Source organism: Zalophus californianus, chromosome 9 (genome assembly GCF_009762305.2).
Source record: "Zalophus californianus isolate mZalCal1 chromosome 9, mZalCal1.pri.v2, whole genome shotgun sequence".
NCBI classification, from domain to species: Eukaryota; Metazoa; Chordata; class Mammalia; order Carnivora; family Otariidae; genus Zalophus; species Zalophus californianus.
Genome location: NC_045603.1, coordinates 6154931 through 6171661, shown reverse-complemented (window position 1 = coordinate 6171661; position 16731 = coordinate 6154931). Strand labels below are relative to the sequence as shown.

Sequence of the window (16731 nt, the reverse complement as noted above, 5' to 3'; positions counted from 1 at the left end):
TGAGGAGACCTCCTCTGGTGTTCTCCCCGACTCAGCTCCCAGAAACCCAGAACTAGACCCTTACCCTCCATGCAAGGGACTGAAGGACCTTGGGGAATCTGACCAGTCCAAGAGGAAATCTGAAAGACATTGACAGTCCGGGAAGTTTCCAGACAAATGGCCCCCGAAGTTCCAACTTACAGTGATGCTAAACCAACAAATACCATCCATAGACTTATTTTCCTCCCTCCTTCTAATCATGAGAAGCCAGGCCAAAATTCCCAAGCATCTGAGGAAAGCCTCTTACAAACAGAAAGAAAACAAAACAAAACAAAAAACCCACAACACATAGGATCCTGAGACTATTAGGAGAGCAGAAAATAATTGTTTTAAGAAAACTATCACAGATAGTTGAGAGATAAGAGAAGATGCTGAATCCATGAAAAGTGAACAGAAAGTTATATTTAAAAAGAACATTTAGAAAGCAAATAAGAATCCCTTGGAAATTAAAAATACTAAAGCAGTGGGGTGCCTGGGTGGCTCAGCCGGTTAAGCGTCTGCTTTTGGCTCAGGTCATGTTCCCAGGGTCTTGGGATTGAGCCCCACATAAGGTTCCCTGCTCAGCAGGGAGTCTGCTTCTCCTTCTCCCTCTGCCCCTCCCCCTGCTTGTGTGCGTTCTCTCTCTCTCTCTCTCTCTCTCTCAAATAAATAAATAAAATCTTTAAAAAATTCTTTTTTTTTTTTTTAAAGATTTATTTATTTGACCGAGAGAGACACAGCAAGAGAGGGAACACAAGCAGGGGGAGTGGGAGAGGGAGAAGCAGGCTTCCTGCTGAGCAGGGAGCCCGATGCAGGGCTCCATCCCAGGACCCTGGGATCATGACCTGAGCTGAAGGCAGACGCTTAACGACTGAGCCACCCAGGTGCCCCGTTAAAAAAATTCTAAAGGAGAGCAAGGTCATGTTTAACTCATAAGTCAAGTTAGAGGTGACCTTGGGGTGAAGGGAGGATTCCGAGAGAATACAGGAGACCCCCGGGCCATTGGCAATCTCCTGTTTCTTAACCTGGGGGTGGACACCCAGGTGTTTTTTCATTATTATTTTAAAGTGTACACAGTGTTTTATATACATTTCTGTTTGTATGGAACATTTCACAATTAAGAAAACCAAGGTAGACTAATGTTTGTTACTGTAGAAAGAGGCGTCTGATTTATTGTAAGGGGAGGAAAATTATAAAACCACTTGTAGCATGAAGGCATTCTTGTAAAGGAAGGTGTGATATGCTTAGAAAAAGTCATGCAAACACTCACCGAAATGTGGACTGTGCTTTGCTCTAGGCGATGGGAGAATAGGTCGCTTTATTTTTTTCCTCTGTGTTTTCCGATTGCTTTGCAATACATGTGGATTACTCGTGTAATAAAGTAAACACATAAATAAAATACAAGGATGTACTGTATCACACTTGGAATTGGGAAGCTGAATGACACACCGGTTAAGAGTGCAGATCCTGGGGGCGCCTGGATGGGAATCCTGACTCCATCGCTGACCAGCTGTGTGACCTCAGGATGTTCTTTCACCTCTCTGAGCCTGTGAGGTGGGGTTAATCCTCTGGGGCTTGGGAGGGTGTTTCCATGCCTCCTTCCTGGATCAACTGAGCCTACAGATGGGCTTTGCTTGTGTTGAATCCTCTAGGGTTCGGCCCAGAGCTGACCACCCTGAGGGGCTCAGTATACATGCCAAATGCCCAAGAGAAGCTCCGTGCTCAGTGCTGTGGAGTTCAGAAGTCACTGCCCACTTAGAATGGGGGTGGCACAGACTTGGGGTTCTGGAAGAGCTTGCTGGCATGACACTGGAGAGCAGCCAGACTTGGACATGTGGAGATGCCCAGGGTGGGGGTGGGGTGGGGGGTGCCCTAGACAGGGGCACAGAGGTGGGAAAGGGTAGGGTAGTTAGCTTGACCCCAGTTTGGCAGGGCCTCCAGTGCCAGGGAAAAGTTTGGACTGGATCCTAAGCAGTGGGAGCCTTGGAGGGTCCTCAGCAGAGGAGTGGAATGGAAAGAACAAGAGGGGAGCTGGGGGCCAACTAAGGGGCTGCAGCTGCTGCTCAGAGGAGGGACCGTGACCGTTGCCCAGGCTCCGGAGGGGTCCGTGGGGTTGGACAGGAGGGAGGCAGAAGTAACGGGAGGCTTCCAGGCCCAGCAGGCACAGCACTGCCATGTCTGCATCTGCATGCAGACCTCCCGTGAACCCCCTCTCCACTGCAGGGTTTTGCGAGCTTCAGGAGGGCGGGGGGGCCCCTGTGTTTGTTCTTAGCCCCTCCCTTTGGCCCTGGCATGCAGCAGATATTTGGGGGCAGAAATTTCCTTGAGCGCCATGTGTAGTAGGGGTGAGGCTGGAGGAAAGCTGCCTTGTCTCCTCCCCACGGGTCTTCCAGGGGAAGTGAGTGTGCCACTTGGCCAAGCCACAGGCATCTCCTTGCAGGAAGAAGGTGAGGGCCGGGCAGCTTGCTGGGAGGTGTGGCCAGACCCATTTCATCAAGACGGGCAGGCCCAGTGCCTGGGGCCACAATATGTGGAGGGACCCAGGGAAATATTTTAATTTCTTTTAAAATCAGAAGAAGACACAATTCAGCCTGGATTACACTTGTCTTTATATCAAAGCAGTCGAAGGAGGAAGGTCTGGCAAAGGCCAACATGGCATGGCCTAATTATTTGGACTGCCGCCCAGGAGGCTCTAAGCCGCTATGGCTGGGGACAAGAAGCTGTAGTTCGCGTGATTCCCCCAAGGACCAGTTTGGGCCACTTTGGCTCCTGCAGGCTGAGGGGCCCTGACTGGCCAAGTCAGCCCAAGGGGGCCAGGACAGGCTCCGGGCTGCAGCGATAAAGCAATACCTGGTTAAGCGACTGCCTTCGGCTCAGGTCATGGTCCCCCAGGGTCCTGGGATCGAGCCCCGTATCGGGCTCCCTGCTTCGCGGGAAGCCTGCTTCTCCCTCTCCCTCTGCCCCTGCTTGTGTTCCCTCTCTCGCTGCCTCTGTCAATTAAATAAATAAATAAAATCTTTAAAAAAAAAAAAAAGGCATCACCCGCAGATGAGCTGAGGTGTCCAAGGCCTGGGGCTGGACATGCTGGGCCCATCAGGGTGCCTCTGGCCAACTGGAGGCCAGCTCGGGGCTCTGATGGTTGCAGTCTCCACTCACTGAGTGCCAAGCGTCTGCAGGGCGCCCTGCCTACATTACCCTGTGGCATCCTCATTAGGCCCACGCTGTTGTGCCCATTTTACAGATGAGGAGATGGAGGCAGAGAGAACAGTCACAAAGTCTCTGAACCAGGACTCAGAGTCCGGCCTTCCTCGTGCCCGGGGCACCGCTTAAAGGTACTAGGGTGCTCCTCCGGCGATGGGGGGCCAGGGCTACCGTATGGGAGGGTGTTCAGGGCTTTGCTATCAGGCAACGTAATTCTCCTCTTTGAAGTCGGTCCCTGTTGCCCCATTTTACAAACGGGAAAGGTGAGGCTCAGGAAGAGCAGCGACCTGACAGCGACACAGCCGGGACGGTGGCCACGGGAAGGACCAGGGCCGACAGAGACGCTCGCGGCCGGGGAGGCAGAGGCAGAGGGGAGGAGGCGAGGAGCGAGCTCTCCGGCGGCCGCGGCTTCCAGCCAAGCCGGGCGGGGCCGGGGCCGGGCGGGGCCTCGCGGCCGGGGCGGGGCGGGCGGGGGACCTAGGCCACCACCTCGCACCGCGCAGTGCCTCCCCGGAGCGCGTCCTCATCGCTGGTGAGTGGGGACCTGGCGCCGAGCGGGCAGCGGGCGGGGTGGCCCCGCGCAGGTGCGACCCCCGACAGCGCCCGCCCGCCGGCGCGGGGCCCGAGGGCAAACTGAGGCAGGAGGGGGCAGGCCGGAGCTGCGGGGCGGGGACCCCAGGGGGCGACCGGGGGGCAGCACGAGGGGGCTCGGCTACCGGGCGGTGGGCTGCCGGGGCCCTGACCTCCGCGGTCGGGGATCCTGTGCGGCGGGAATCCAGCGACGAGCGGGAGCCCGGAAGGGGGGGAATTGGAGCAATCGGGCCCGGCTCCGCCCCGCCCCGCCCCGTCCCGCCCCACCCCCGGCCCCTCCGTGCCCCGCCCCTCTCCGCGCCCGCCCCCTCCGCGCCCCGCCCCCTCCACTTGGGTCTGGCGGGAAGCCGAGCCGCTGAGAGGGACCCGCCACTCCCGGCTCCCGCCCATTCCGCAGATGAGCAAGCCGGATGGGGGAGGGGGGTCAGGGGGAGGGCGGGAGTGGCTGAGCGGGGTACCGAGAGGATCACAAAGTGCCCGGGAGACCTCAGGCTCCTGGTCCACTTGAGACTCTTCATTTCTAGGCGGGGAAACCCAGACCACCTGGGGAGGTTATTTGCACACAGACAGTTAAGGCCCCAGAGGATCTTAGAACAGGGTCCCAAGAGTCCCAGTTCAGTGCTCAGGTGCGCTGTCGCCTGGACAGGGGTCTGGTGTGGGCAGAAGATCGCCTGGGACCTGCCTGTCCGTTGCCCCTCCTGCAGCGGTAGGAGTGGTGGGGCTTCGAGCTGTGAACACACTGCAGAGTTCTGGGGTCCACCCCGCTGGCGGGACCTGGCCTGGGAGCCGGGCTGGCCTGCTAGTGTGCGGCGGGACCCGGTACCAGCCATGTGCTCTACAGTGAATGGCAGGGAGGCTGGGCTGGGGCCTCCCCTAGGGACAGTTGACTGGGGCTGATCCCAAAGGGTCATGGGGCTTGGCGAGGATGCCAGAGGGGGCTGGTGTACAAGAAGGGCGCCAGGGTGCCTGGCACGCAGCAGGCCGTTGACCGAAAGACTTAGCTGGCAGAATGTGGGCCTCGAGCCTCCGGTGCCTCTGTGGGGGTGAAGTGGGGAGCCCTGCAGGGCAGCAGGGGCGGATATCTGCCTCATGGAGCGAGGGCGTTTGTCCGCTGCCTTGAAAGGACCCAAGGAGCAAGAGGTGGGGGGATAGCAAGCCTTTTCACGGAGCGGGGTGGTGGTGGGGAAGCCTGCCTCCTTCTGTTTCCAGATGGCTGCGCAGCACACCCAAAGGGAGGCTCAGAGGGGAGCCTTTGAACTGAGGGAAACTGAGGCTCACCCAGGAGCCTGTGTCCAGGGTCACATAGTGATACAGCTGGGGAGCCATATGGTTCAAGGCCCTGCTCCGTCCTCTGTACCCTCTGTGTCAGTGACTGAATAGTAGCTGGCCGGAGCAGCCAGAAACCGTTGGCCATGGGTTGCTCAGGGGTGAGGTGAGGGGCTTGGGCTCCAAGGGAGGGAGCCTCCTTTTTACTATATACACTTTTACATTTTCATTATTTTGTTTTGGAATCTGTGGTTTTTTGTTTTTTTTTTTTTATTTGTACTTTCTTTTACTTACTTCTGATTGTGCAAGCCGTGTCTGAATATGCTCTTTGTGTTTAAAAAAGTAGTCATTCTCCACGGAGCAAATTCCCCCTTGTCACTCCCAGCCCGACCCCGTCCCAGACCTCCCGGTTACCAGCTGGATATGGATCCCTCCTGACCTATTGGCAGTTGTACTGGGTACTTGCATAATGAAAAAGATTCACAGAGGTTATAATGGGGAGGATTAGCTGTGAGTCATTTTAAAAAAGAAAGGGGCCTTAACACCAGTCCCGGGACAGCGGGGGGGGGCTTGGGTGAGAGAGAAGGCCTAGGAGGGCTGGGGTACAGCCGGGGTGGAGGAGAGAATCGGAGAAACAAACTCTTTGTTCTGTCCGGGGGGCAGTTTCTGCCACGTTCTCTAGGGAGGCCTCGGGAAACAGGAGGATGCCCCAGAGACTCACTAGCTGAGCCCCCGCTTCACAGATGGGGGCAAGAGGCCTGGCAGGTGAGATCTTAGGGCCAGAAACGGGTCTGGAGTCTTTTGGCGGGGAGCAGGAGCTAAGGACTCCTCCTGTCCTCCTTAAGGACAGGAGGTCCTGAGTCCCACCCTTGGGGGGACAGGGGGCATTCAGGTCCTGTTACTGCTGCCCCTAGCTGAGAAGGGGTCTGATGCCCCGTGGGGGCTGGGACACTGGTGCTGGGGCTGGAGGGAGTGAGCATGCTGGCCCTGAAAGACTCTTCTGACACTGGGCAGAGGGTGTGACCGCGGAGGTAGGGCGGGAGCCCCCTCGGCCCTCTGGGCAGGCCTTAAGTGCCATGTGGGAATGAGAAGGAGGCTGAGGGAAGGAGGCGACACAGGTATCAAGGTAAATGGCCGTGTGGCCCAGAGCTGAGGCCAGCAGACTCCCCGCTCAGGGATGGGGGTGCTCTGGGCCTCAGAGTCATACAGATCTGGAAAATCCTGGGATTCCCTGTGCCTCAGTTTCCTTATCTGGACGGTGGGAATAGTAATGTCCACCGTGGAGGCCAGGAGGGCGTGGCTCCTGGGTGAGGCCCCCAGAGAGAAGCAGCTGGTCACCGTCCCTGCAGCTGCTGTGAAGAGTAAGTCAAGTATGAGCACCAGGGTGAGCCACCAAGCACCACCCCAGAGGCCTAGAACCTTCTCCTGATCCCAGGTCCTGAGCCTTTGGCCCTTCTTGGCCTCTGTTTCAGAATTGCTTGGCCCTGAGTGGCCCCAGGCCTGAGGGCGGAGCTGTGTGTGAAGACTTTTGCCTCACTTAGCATCCAGTGCCTGACTGGCTGATGTCTTTCAGCCTTGGGTCTATGCCACAGGGCCGCTTCTTCCCCCAGAGGAAATGGGGCGAGTGGCCCCAGCCCTGACAGCCACAGCCCCTCACTTGTCTGGTACTCACTTGAGCCTCCCGATGACCCCATGAAGCAGGCAGGACAGGTTATACCCTGATGATACTGATGTAAGGGAAACTGAGGCCCAGAGAGGAGCTTTGGCCTGGGATTACAAAACAAACTGGAGGCAAGCCAACATTTGGGTTCTTAGTCACTGTCTGATGTTGATGGAAGTAAAGGGTATGTGGGTGGCTTTGCCCTTCTACTTGCATCCCAAGTCTTTTCCCAGTCATGGGTGCTCCCTGACCTTCCCCAGCCCTCCCTGGGACCCCATCCCAGAGCACATCTCTCTCAGGCCTGCCTGGGCTAGCCCAGCCCAGCCCAGCCGAGTGTGACTCAGCCTGGTGGGTCCCCCAGTCGGGTGATTCAGGAGCTGGGCAGTCCCCCAGAGGCCACAGGAAGCTCCCTGTCTGGGCTGTTTCTATCTGGCCTTTCTGGTCTGACCTTCGAGCTGGGCAAACTCTCTGATCCCCAAGGCCCAGTGAAATATTAAACACAGCCAGGCTCTGGAAGGGGCAGCGGGAGTGGGGGCAGGAACACAAGGCTCAGACCCTACTCTGTCACTGAGGCCTTAGGGAAGCCACCAACCTCTTGGGGCCGTGGTTTGTTCTGCACAGCAGGGGGCTTGGTTGATGGGCTCTAGGGCCCACTCGGCGGGCACCGTGGGCAAGTCCTGTGTGGCATTTCCTGGGCACGGGCTGGGTGCTGTGGCAGGGGGACAGGAGTGCCCCTGCCCACAGAACCTTGCAGAGAAGTATGGGCAGGTGGTGCAATGTGAGTGAATTTCAGAAACATGTTCCGTGACAGAAGCCAGACCCCAAAGGCCCCGTATTGTATAATTCCATTTACATGAAATGTCCAGAAAAGGTAAATCCACAGAGACAGAGGGCAGATTGCTGCTTACCAGGGGCTTGGGGAGGGAGGGACAAGGCGTGACTGCAGTGGGTACAGGTGTTCATTTGGGGTGACAAAAGTGTTTTGGAACTTGATATCGGAAGTGTACTGAATGTCACTGAATCATGCACTCTAAATGGTTAATTTTATGTTATGCAAATTTTACCTCAATTTAAAAAAAGTAGAAGAAAACCTCGGGGACGGAACCCCACTGACAATCTCAGAGCAGGAGTGATGTGGTGGAAGTGGGAGGCTCTGAGGGCCCTGGGGGCAGGGGGAGCGGGGGCTGGGGCTGGGGTCAGGGCAGAAGTAAGGGACAGTGCGAACTGTTAGCCAAACCAGGATACTTCTTTTTTAATGTTCTATTTTGAACTAATCCTAGACGTACAGAAAAGGTACAAAAGTAGTAGGGAGGGGCGCCTGGGTGGCTCAGTCCTTAAGCGGCTGCCTTCGGCTCAGGTCATGATCCCAGGGTCCTGGGATCGAGCCCCGCATCGGGCTCCCTGCTCCGCGGGAAGCCTGCTTCTCCCTCTCCCCCTCCCCCTGCTTGTGTTCCCTCTCTCGCTGTGTCTCTCTCTGTCAAATTAGTAAATAAAATCTTAAAAAATAATAAATAAATAAAATTAAGTGATGCTCATTATAGACATTTTGGAAAACGATAAAGATGGAAGGAACATAGCATCATAAATCCCACCAAGGGCAGCCCTTAGAATCCCCAGCTGCCCACTTGCGGAGGGGCCCTGGGCCGATGCCTCCCTGCTCCCGGCCTCCGGTCTTCACTGGCTGATGGGATAAGATGGGGCAGTTCCCCGCAGGGCAAGGATGGATGGGTGGTGGGCATATAGCCATTGCCCAGCAACGTTAGCTCTGTGATTATGATGGCTGAGATTATAACACCTTCGTGAATCTTTAGTTTTTAAAATGCCTGTGTCGGGGCGCCTGGGTGGCTCAGGTGGTTAAGCGACTGCCTTCGGCTCAGGTGGTGATCCTGGAGTCCCGGGATCGAGTCCCGCATCGGGCTCCCCGCTCAGCGGGGAGTCTGCTTCTCCCTCTGACCCTCTTCCCTTTCATGCTCTCTGTCTCTCATTCTCTCTCTCTCAAATAAAGAAATAAAATCTTAAAAAAAATAAAATAAAATGCCTGGGTCATCTGTTTTTTTTTCTTTTTTTTAAGATTTTATTTATTTGACAGAGACACAGCGAGAGAAGGAACACAAGCAGGGGGAGAGGGAGAGGGAGAAGCGGGCTTCCCGCCGAGCAGGGAGCCCGATGCGGGGCTCGATCCCAGGACCCTGGGATCCAGACCTGAGCCGAAGGCAGACGCTTAACGACTGAGCCACCCAGGTGCCCCAGTTTTTTTGTTTTGTTTTTTTTTTTAATTGGGATCATTCTCTAGTCGACTTTATATTCCTCTTTCTTCGCTTAACGTTATGTTGAGAACAATTTTCACATTATTAGAGTCCTCAAAAGCTGGATTTGGGGGTCGACCAGGCCTTTATGGTCCCCGCTTGTTGGGCATGAAGGTTGCTTCTGCATCTCATGGGGCTTCACGGAGCCCCATGCTGGCAGCTCCCCCCTCTCCCCAGGGCAGCCTTCACCCTTTGCTCTGAGGCCCTTGATACCTCCCCAGGGCCTCCAGAGCGAGCACAGCCTTTTCCCTGCATCTGCTCCCCCGCAGGCAGGCGACGCCCTCAGCTCACCCTTGCCTTTCATTCCCTGACTGCTCTCCCTTCCTGTGTCCCCGTGCAGGAACTGCTCGCCACCCTGCCAGGACCATCTTTTCCTTGATCCCGGGTCGGGGGTACCCTTTCTGTCTGTGCCCCTCGCAGGGACTCTCCTGTTCCGTCTACCCTGGGTCCCCAGCCCCTACCCTAGCTGGTCAAGCTGCGGGTTTGCTGAACTCAAGTCTGGATGGCTTCTTATCTCAAGCAAACAAACACCTCCAGGTTCTCCAGTTAGGATCAGAGTGTGGCAGTGGGAGCCCAGCCCCCTCATTTTATGGTGGGGAAACTGAGTCCCAATTGGGGTGCTCATGGGCTGAGGGTCCTACAGCAGGTCCAGTCAGAAGTTGGCGTGAGATGACCAGCCAGGGACTCCCCACCCCCTTGCCGTCACTCTGGACTCTCAGCCCCAACGAGCAATTCAGCCTGCTGGGGGCCGTACCCACTGCTTCGTGCCTAGTAGGTCCTCGAGCAGACCTTGGGGCCGCTGGGGAAGGGGACATAGTTGATGAGCACAATGGACAGACCTGATGACTGGGTCCCCAGCCCTTGGGGTGGCAGCACCCAGGCCTGACACAGAGACCTTCCCTGCCCTGAGCCCTGCCAGACTCTCAGGGTGGCTGACAGGCCCTCACTAGCCTTGAACTCTTGCTAACTCCTGTTCTTTCCCACCCACCACCTCCGTGATCCCGGGTGTCAGGGTGGGAGCAGCTTTTTGACTGGGCAGAGCTTGGCCCCAGGGTGCTGTGTAACTCCAGGCAGGCAGCTTTCCCTCTCTGACACAGAGGGAAGGGAAGGTGATTTGAGGGTGGGCTTGTAGGGTGGTGGTAAACTAACTGGATGCTCCCCCACTGGGCTGGGCCCAGGCAGGCAGTGTTGATATCCCATTCTACAGAGGGGGAAACTGAGGCCCAGAGAGTTGAAGTGATTTGCCTGAGGTCACAGTGACGTAGTGGGGAGCCAGGATTTGAGCCAAGCTCTGTGTGATACCAGTTATTGAATGAGTGAATGAGTGAATGAGTGAATGAGTGAATGAATGGTGAGAGAGGGAATGAGAAGTAGTAGAACATAAAGCACGGGGTGTGGACCGATGCAGGCCTCTCAGAGCGCCGGGCTGTCAGTTGGCCTGGGGAGGAAGGGCCAGGAAGCCGTCCGGGTGGAGGGGACACAAACTGGCCTTGAATCAGAAGAGGGGTCACTTGACAGGAGACCTAAGGTCAAGGGTGAGGGTGAGAGAGAGTACAGGACGCTGGCAGCTGGGGCAGGAGCTGAGGCGGGACCAATTCTGGGGGCAGGGCCGCCCAGAGGCTCCGGCCAGTCCGGGCAGCCTCGGGTGGGGGCGGGGGGGGGGCAGGAGTTTTTGGGTGGAAATGTGCTCCCTGGAGCCATGGCATGGGCTGGCAGGGGCTGCCGGGGTGAACCCAGCCCCTCCCTGCCCAGTGCTTGGGGAAGGCTCACCCCAGTTCTGGAGTGCCCCCCTACCCCACCCCTGTCTTCTCTTGCAGAACCTTCCAGAGCAGCAGTGACCGCAGCAGCGATGGCCCCAACTTGGGTGCCCGCCGTGGGCTTCACCCTGGTGCCCAGCCTGGGGGGCTTCCTAGGCTCATACTACGTCCGTGGGGAGGGCCTCCGCTGGTACGCCAGCCTGCAGAAGCCCACGTGGCACCCGCCCCGCTGGGCACTGGGCCCCATCTGGGGCACCCTCTACTCGGCCATGGGGTAAGTGGGCTGGGCCATCCTCCCCCTCTCGAGGCCCCAGGGCAGAGCGTCTCCTCCACGTGCTCCTGGGGAAGCAGGCGTTTCCGGGCTGAACCACCTCCTCCGGGGCCTCCGGGAAGGGGGAGGGGCGGGCCGGAGCCCGGCGGAGGCACCCTGGCTGTTTTCGCAACTCCAGGGGGAGGCGGGCTCCGCGTGTCAAGTTCAGACCTGGGCAGCCTCCAAGACCAATAGTGGCAGCAACAGGAACAATTCTCGTAGCTACCACTCGTTGAGCATCCGCTCAGTGCCAGGATCTTGGTTAATTTTCAAGACCACCCATTTGACAAGGGGCCTCCTGCAGGAAGCCTTGGGACTACACCCCTGCGATTGCCCCAGAGGAAAGGAAGAGCTGGGCGGGGGAGGGCACCCCCTGGTGGCCCCAGTGGGAACTGCATCCAGCTCCCTGCCCTCCTTCTGGAAGGTTCCCTGCATCCTGGGTCTATGCCAGCCCAGTACTGGGTGGGGCTGCAGATGCCGGGCGCCCAGGGAGCAGGTAGCAGAAGCCAGGCTGGATGCCTCCGGGTTCTGATGGGAATAAGACAGTCTGTACAACCTGGGTGTCTCGTGGGCACCACCCCCAGCCAGTCCCGGGCCCGGGCCCTGCCCAGCCAGGCTCCCAGCTCTTCCTGTGTCCTGCTCTCTCCTGCCCGATCCCAGCCCAGGCACCACTGTTTCTGCCTCTCCCTGCTCCAGCCTCCAGGCCTGCCGACTCCCTCTTGGCTTTCCTCCACCAGTGAGATCCTGATAAAGCCCACATGTGACCCTGGTCTCTCTTTCGTGGGACCCTGCAGAGGCTCCCTGTGACCCTGATAAGGTCAAATCTCTCATGGAGTGAAGAGCTTGGGCTCTGGCCCTGGCCACCTGGGTTCAAATCCTGCCTTTACCTACCGGTTGCCTGCCAAGAGATCTGAGTCACTTAGCCGCTCTGTGCCTCAGTTTCCCCACCTGTAACACAGGGGTGATAATACTGCCCACCTCACAGCATTATCATGAAGATGAAATGAGCTGATACTTGGAAAGAGCCAGAGCAGTGCCTGCATGTGTAAGTGCTGGGGGACACTAGCTGTTCCTGTTAGTGGTGTTACTGCTGCCCTCGTGGTTCTAAGAACCCCCATGACCAGGTTCCCATCGGCCTCTTTAGCCTCACCTCTCTGCTGCCCCCCCCAGACCTCAACCTCCAGGCCCACAGGCTGATTCAGGGGCTCACACCTGCTCCTAAGTGTGTGCAGATGCTTGTTTTCTCCCCCCTAGCAAACTCCTACTCGCCCTCAAAGGCCCAACCGAAATGTCCTGTCTTCTGTGTGGGCGCACCTGGCTAGGTTAGGAGCCTGTTTCTCACTCGTATGCTTTCCTCTCCAGGCCCCGATGATAATAATGGTAGATATTTACTGAGTGTCCCACGTGCCAGGCACTGACCTAAGCACCGCCTGGGTGTTAACTCAAATCCGCACAGCAATCCTGGGAGCAGTGAAGGCCCAGAGAAGTCAAGCAAGTTCCCTGAGGTCACAGAACAGTCGGTGGCAGAACATGCCTGAGCCACCACTGTGTCGTCCCGTAGGTGAACATGGTCTCTTCCCTGCTCGTGCCCTGACTAGGTGGCCTCTGTTTCAGGTATGGCTCCTACATGGTCTGGAAAGAGCTGGGGGGCTTCTCGGAGGAGGCTGTGGTTCCCCTGGGTCTCTATGCCGGGCAGCTGGCCTTGAACTGGGCATGGCCTCCCCTCTTCTTTGGCAGCCGACAAATGGGTTGGGTAAGTGTGGCCTTGGCCAGTCTTCTTGGTCCCTGGAGATGGCCTGTGGAGGAGCGGCCCTTCCTTGGGGGACAGAGGGCATCACATCCTAGATGGGGTGAGGGTCTAAAGATCCGGGGGCAGGGATGGCACACGGCTCGTGGTCAGCATCTCTCAGAAGCTTTTAGGGGACCAGCGGCCTCCCATGGAGCCCCCAGCTGCTTCTCCTCCGATGAAGGAAGTTTGCAGGGTTCTCACAGAACCAGACGGGCTTGCTGGCTTGGTTGAGGGGCCATGGTATAGGAAAACATGACGCCTGGTGCCGTGCATCCTTCATACGGCATGGATCAGGCCGGGGTGATTGTTCCCGTTTTACAGAGGGGAAACTGAGGCAGAGACCAAGGGAGGGACTTGATGGGGTCACTTGGGGATGGAATAGAGTGTTCCCTTGAGTGCACCCCGTGAGCGGCCAGCTGGGACATGCACCCGGTGAGTACAAGGAGTCTCAGGCCTCCCTGTCCCCGCCCCTGTGTCTCTGCAGGCGCTGGTGGACCTCCTGCTGACGGGTGGGCTGGCAGGAGCCACGGCTGTGGCCTGGCACGGGGTGAGCCCACCAGCCGCCCGCCTGCTCTACCCGTACCTGGCCTGGCTGGCCTTTGCAGCCACACTCAACTACTGTGTATGGCGGGACAACCAAGGCTGGCGTGGTGGCCGTCGGCTCGCCGAATGAAAGAGCCCCGTCCTCTGAGGACCACAGCTGCTGCCGATCAGGTGCTGCCCAGGGTGGTGGCCCTTATACTTCCATGGCCGCCTGGCCTGCAGGTCTGTCTGGGTCTCAGCCCCGGGGGTCACCACCAGCTTCAGAAGTGCCCCAGGCCGAGCCTCTATCCCAGAAACGGCGTCCTGCGCTTTCTGCACTGCCCCAAGCATGCTCTCGGAACACGGAAGGTTAGAAGCCAAATAAAAGTTTTAACCTCCTGGCAGTGGCCTTTTTACTTGGGTGGGACTCCTGGCCACGGGGAAGGGGGGCACTCATCCTACTGCTGGATATGCCTGGGCTGCATCCTCCAGATGAGGCTGGACCAGGTCAGCGCTTACCTGTACTTCTCGGGTCCCTCCCAAGACCCTCCAAGAGGTGAGGTGGCCTGCCCCGGACTGGAGCCGCCCAGGTTCGACCCGGAGCCCACACCCTGGCTCTGATGCTGCTAGGACAGGCGGGCAGCAGGCCCAGAGCTCAGTCCTATCCACTCTCTCAGCCTCCAGGAAGCTTAGTGCAGGGTGTGGGCCCGCAGTCGGCCTGGGCTGGCACCTCAGGGCCCTCAGCTGGCCTCGGCCCGGATGGGGCTGGGCCCGGAGCTGGGGACACTGCCTGACCTGCCCCTCGGGTGCTGGGACTCATGCCAGCCTCACTCCACCAGGGGCAGCCCTGTAAACACCAGTCGGCAGTAGGGCCTGTGTCCTGGTCCCGGAGACCGCAGCCCTTCATTGGCCCAGGCCTGCCCAGGTTTGGAGGTGTCACCCCCAGGTTCGAATTGGGTTGTCCAGGTCCTCTGCAGGCAGCTGCTGGGGAGGGGGAGGCTGGCAGAGGCCTGTCGCGCAGGCAGCCTCCTGCTGGGGTGACACCTTGGCTCCAGCTTCATGCTCCCACATTCCGGGCCGCCTGGCACCGGGGTGCTGGCACCTGCCGGCCTTTGGCGGCTTGTTTTGGTTTTGGTTGTCGATCACTCACACAGGCAAGAGTGTTGCTTCGCTCTGTCATTTGGGCAGGCCGGGTGTTCTGCTGGGCGCTCCCCGCCCCCTTGCCTGCTCCTCACCCCCTTGCCTGCTCCTCACATTCAGACAGGACGCAGTTACAATGGTAGGAAAGCTCCGGGAGAGACAGCTGACCGCATTCAGCTGGGAGAAGGGGCGGCTCTCGCAGGGGCTGTCACCTCGACCTCCTCTGGAGCTGGATGACGGGCGGATGACGCTCTGCTGGAAGCCTGTGCACCTCGGCCAGCTCCTCATGCGGATTCTCTGATGCTCCCCAGAGCAGAGGCTCCGATGGGGGACACTTTGAGTATCCTTTTAATTATTTCTGAAGTTCTCCAAGATGGTCTGGGGGGGAGGGGCACTGAAGTGTCATCACAGGCCCCCCGTGTGCCCCCCAGATGTGCTGTACTTAGCACTTAAGTGCACCTGAGACTTCTGGGATCCTCATGCAGGCTTTTGTCCCTTGCATTCGCTTGTGGCTTCATTCATCTCTGGCAATATCCCACATACTTCCCCCCCCCCCCCGGCCACAAAAATGGATGAGAGACAGATGTACTTTGCCATTGTGTTGGCTGGCTTTCTTGTGATGCTCCCCGCCCGCCCCCGTTCTTCCTAAGTAGACCGCATTCTTTTATCTGAGCTTTGGCATCCACTAGGAACGTCAGGCTTCTGACAATGTCCATGTTGGTTTAATAGAAAAATCCATACCTCATGGATTGTCAAGTCCTTCTGGTCTGCGCTCCTTCCTGCCCTTGAAATCCTAAATCTGGGCATTTGCTTCCCTCTGTAGCAGACTGGCCGTAAGGGATGCAAGACAAGGTCATTCATACAGCCCAGGAGGGTTTGGCCGGCCATCGGCAGGGATGCTCGGGTGTGTGCCGAGCACTTTGATGTTGTCATTGGCCCCTGCGGATCTCTGATGCCTCTCCAGGAAGAGGCCACCACGTCTGGGGGTGTTTATGTGGCCACGGATCATCACTGAGAATCTTTCTAAATTTCACCACCAGCATCTCAAGTTTTACCTTTTGGACTTGTTTTGTGTGGTTCTGTAGAACTTTGGTACAATTAATACTGTGGCTGTAACTCCTGGTTGACTCTAGACGTCCAACTCTTAACAAATCTGCACTTTAAGGAATTCTCAACACGGGCGCCTGGGTGGCTCGGTCTGTTGGGCGTCTGGCTTTGGCTCAGGTCGTGATCCCGGGGTCCTGGGATTGAGCCCCGCGTGGGGCTCCCTGCTCAGCAGAGTCTGCTTCTCCCTCTCCGTCTTTCCTCCCCCGACTCACACTCTCTGTCTTTAAAAAAAAAAAATCTCAACATGAAGTGACTCCAGTGAAAATAGTACCAGAAAGAAGTACTTCCAAGGGTAAGAGCCCTCTCCACCGCGAGTATGGTCTTCAGGGACAGTGGGGGCCCTGCCTGATGCCCTTCCTTGGGGATGTCTGATTTTCACTGATCAGAGGTGCGAGGACTAGAATTGGGGAAAAGCCCGCTTATAATTAAGGAGAGCCTGGATCATGTAGTCCTCTGATCACAGCCATGCCTGCTCAGAGTATCCTGGGTCACCGGATTTCAAGTGAACTGGGAATGAGCAGGCTCGCTATCCCTGTTAGGCATCTGAATGAATACCGTGGTGTGAGTGCTCGTCCTGAGGGGCACAGGAGATCCCTTGCAGGGCATGTCCAGATGGCATGTTGGGGGGGGCTCTGCCCACCGCCAGGGGGCCTCACTGTGCTGGCCAACGGCACTCACGCCCCTCCTGCATCCGCCCGGTGGACCCTCCAGCTGCCCTAAGAGCAGTTAGGGTCTCCCATCACCCCCATCCCCAGGGCGAGGAAACAGGCTCGAAGAGAATCCCATTCCCTGAGGCCCCAGGGTGCATGACGAGACTCCTGGGCACTGCCCATGACGCCAAGGTGCGCCCTGGCTCCACATGTGTCCCCGCTGCGTTCTGCTCTGAAACGGAACCAGTGCAGGGGAATCCCACTTTGCGGGAGGAAACTTCTGCGGTCTGAGTGTTTCCTTAAATCCCTATGTTGAATCCCACCCCCAGTGTGACGGTCCTAGGAGGTGGGGACCTCGGGAGGTGATCAGGCATGAGGGTGGTGCCCTCACGAATGGGGTCAGTGTGGGGTACA

The 16731-nt window shown here is 57.8% G+C and overlaps 1 protein-coding gene across 2 annotated transcripts; it reads left to right on the top strand.

Annotated features, from left to right (window-relative positions):
• The first annotated feature begins 3674 nt into the window (after positions 1-3674).
• On the top strand, positions 3675-13821 carry TSPO (translocator protein). 2 transcript variants are annotated; one of them, XM_027595694.1, is made up of 4 exons: positions 3675-3751; positions 10860-11073; positions 12724-12862; positions 13383-13821. In XM_027595694.1, exons 2-4 carry the CDS (start codon positions 10892-10894, stop codon positions 13569-13571), a joined length of 510 nt encoding a protein of 169 aa, XP_027451495.1. In that variant the 5' UTR covers positions 3675-3751; positions 10860-10891; the 3' UTR covers positions 13572-13821. The 2 variants fall into 2 exon arrangements, with proteins under 2 accessions (XP_027451495.1, XP_027451494.1); XM_027595693.2 differs by lacking the exon at positions 3675-3751 and adding an exon at positions 5757-5841.
• Positions 13822-16731: the final 2910 nt, after the last annotated feature.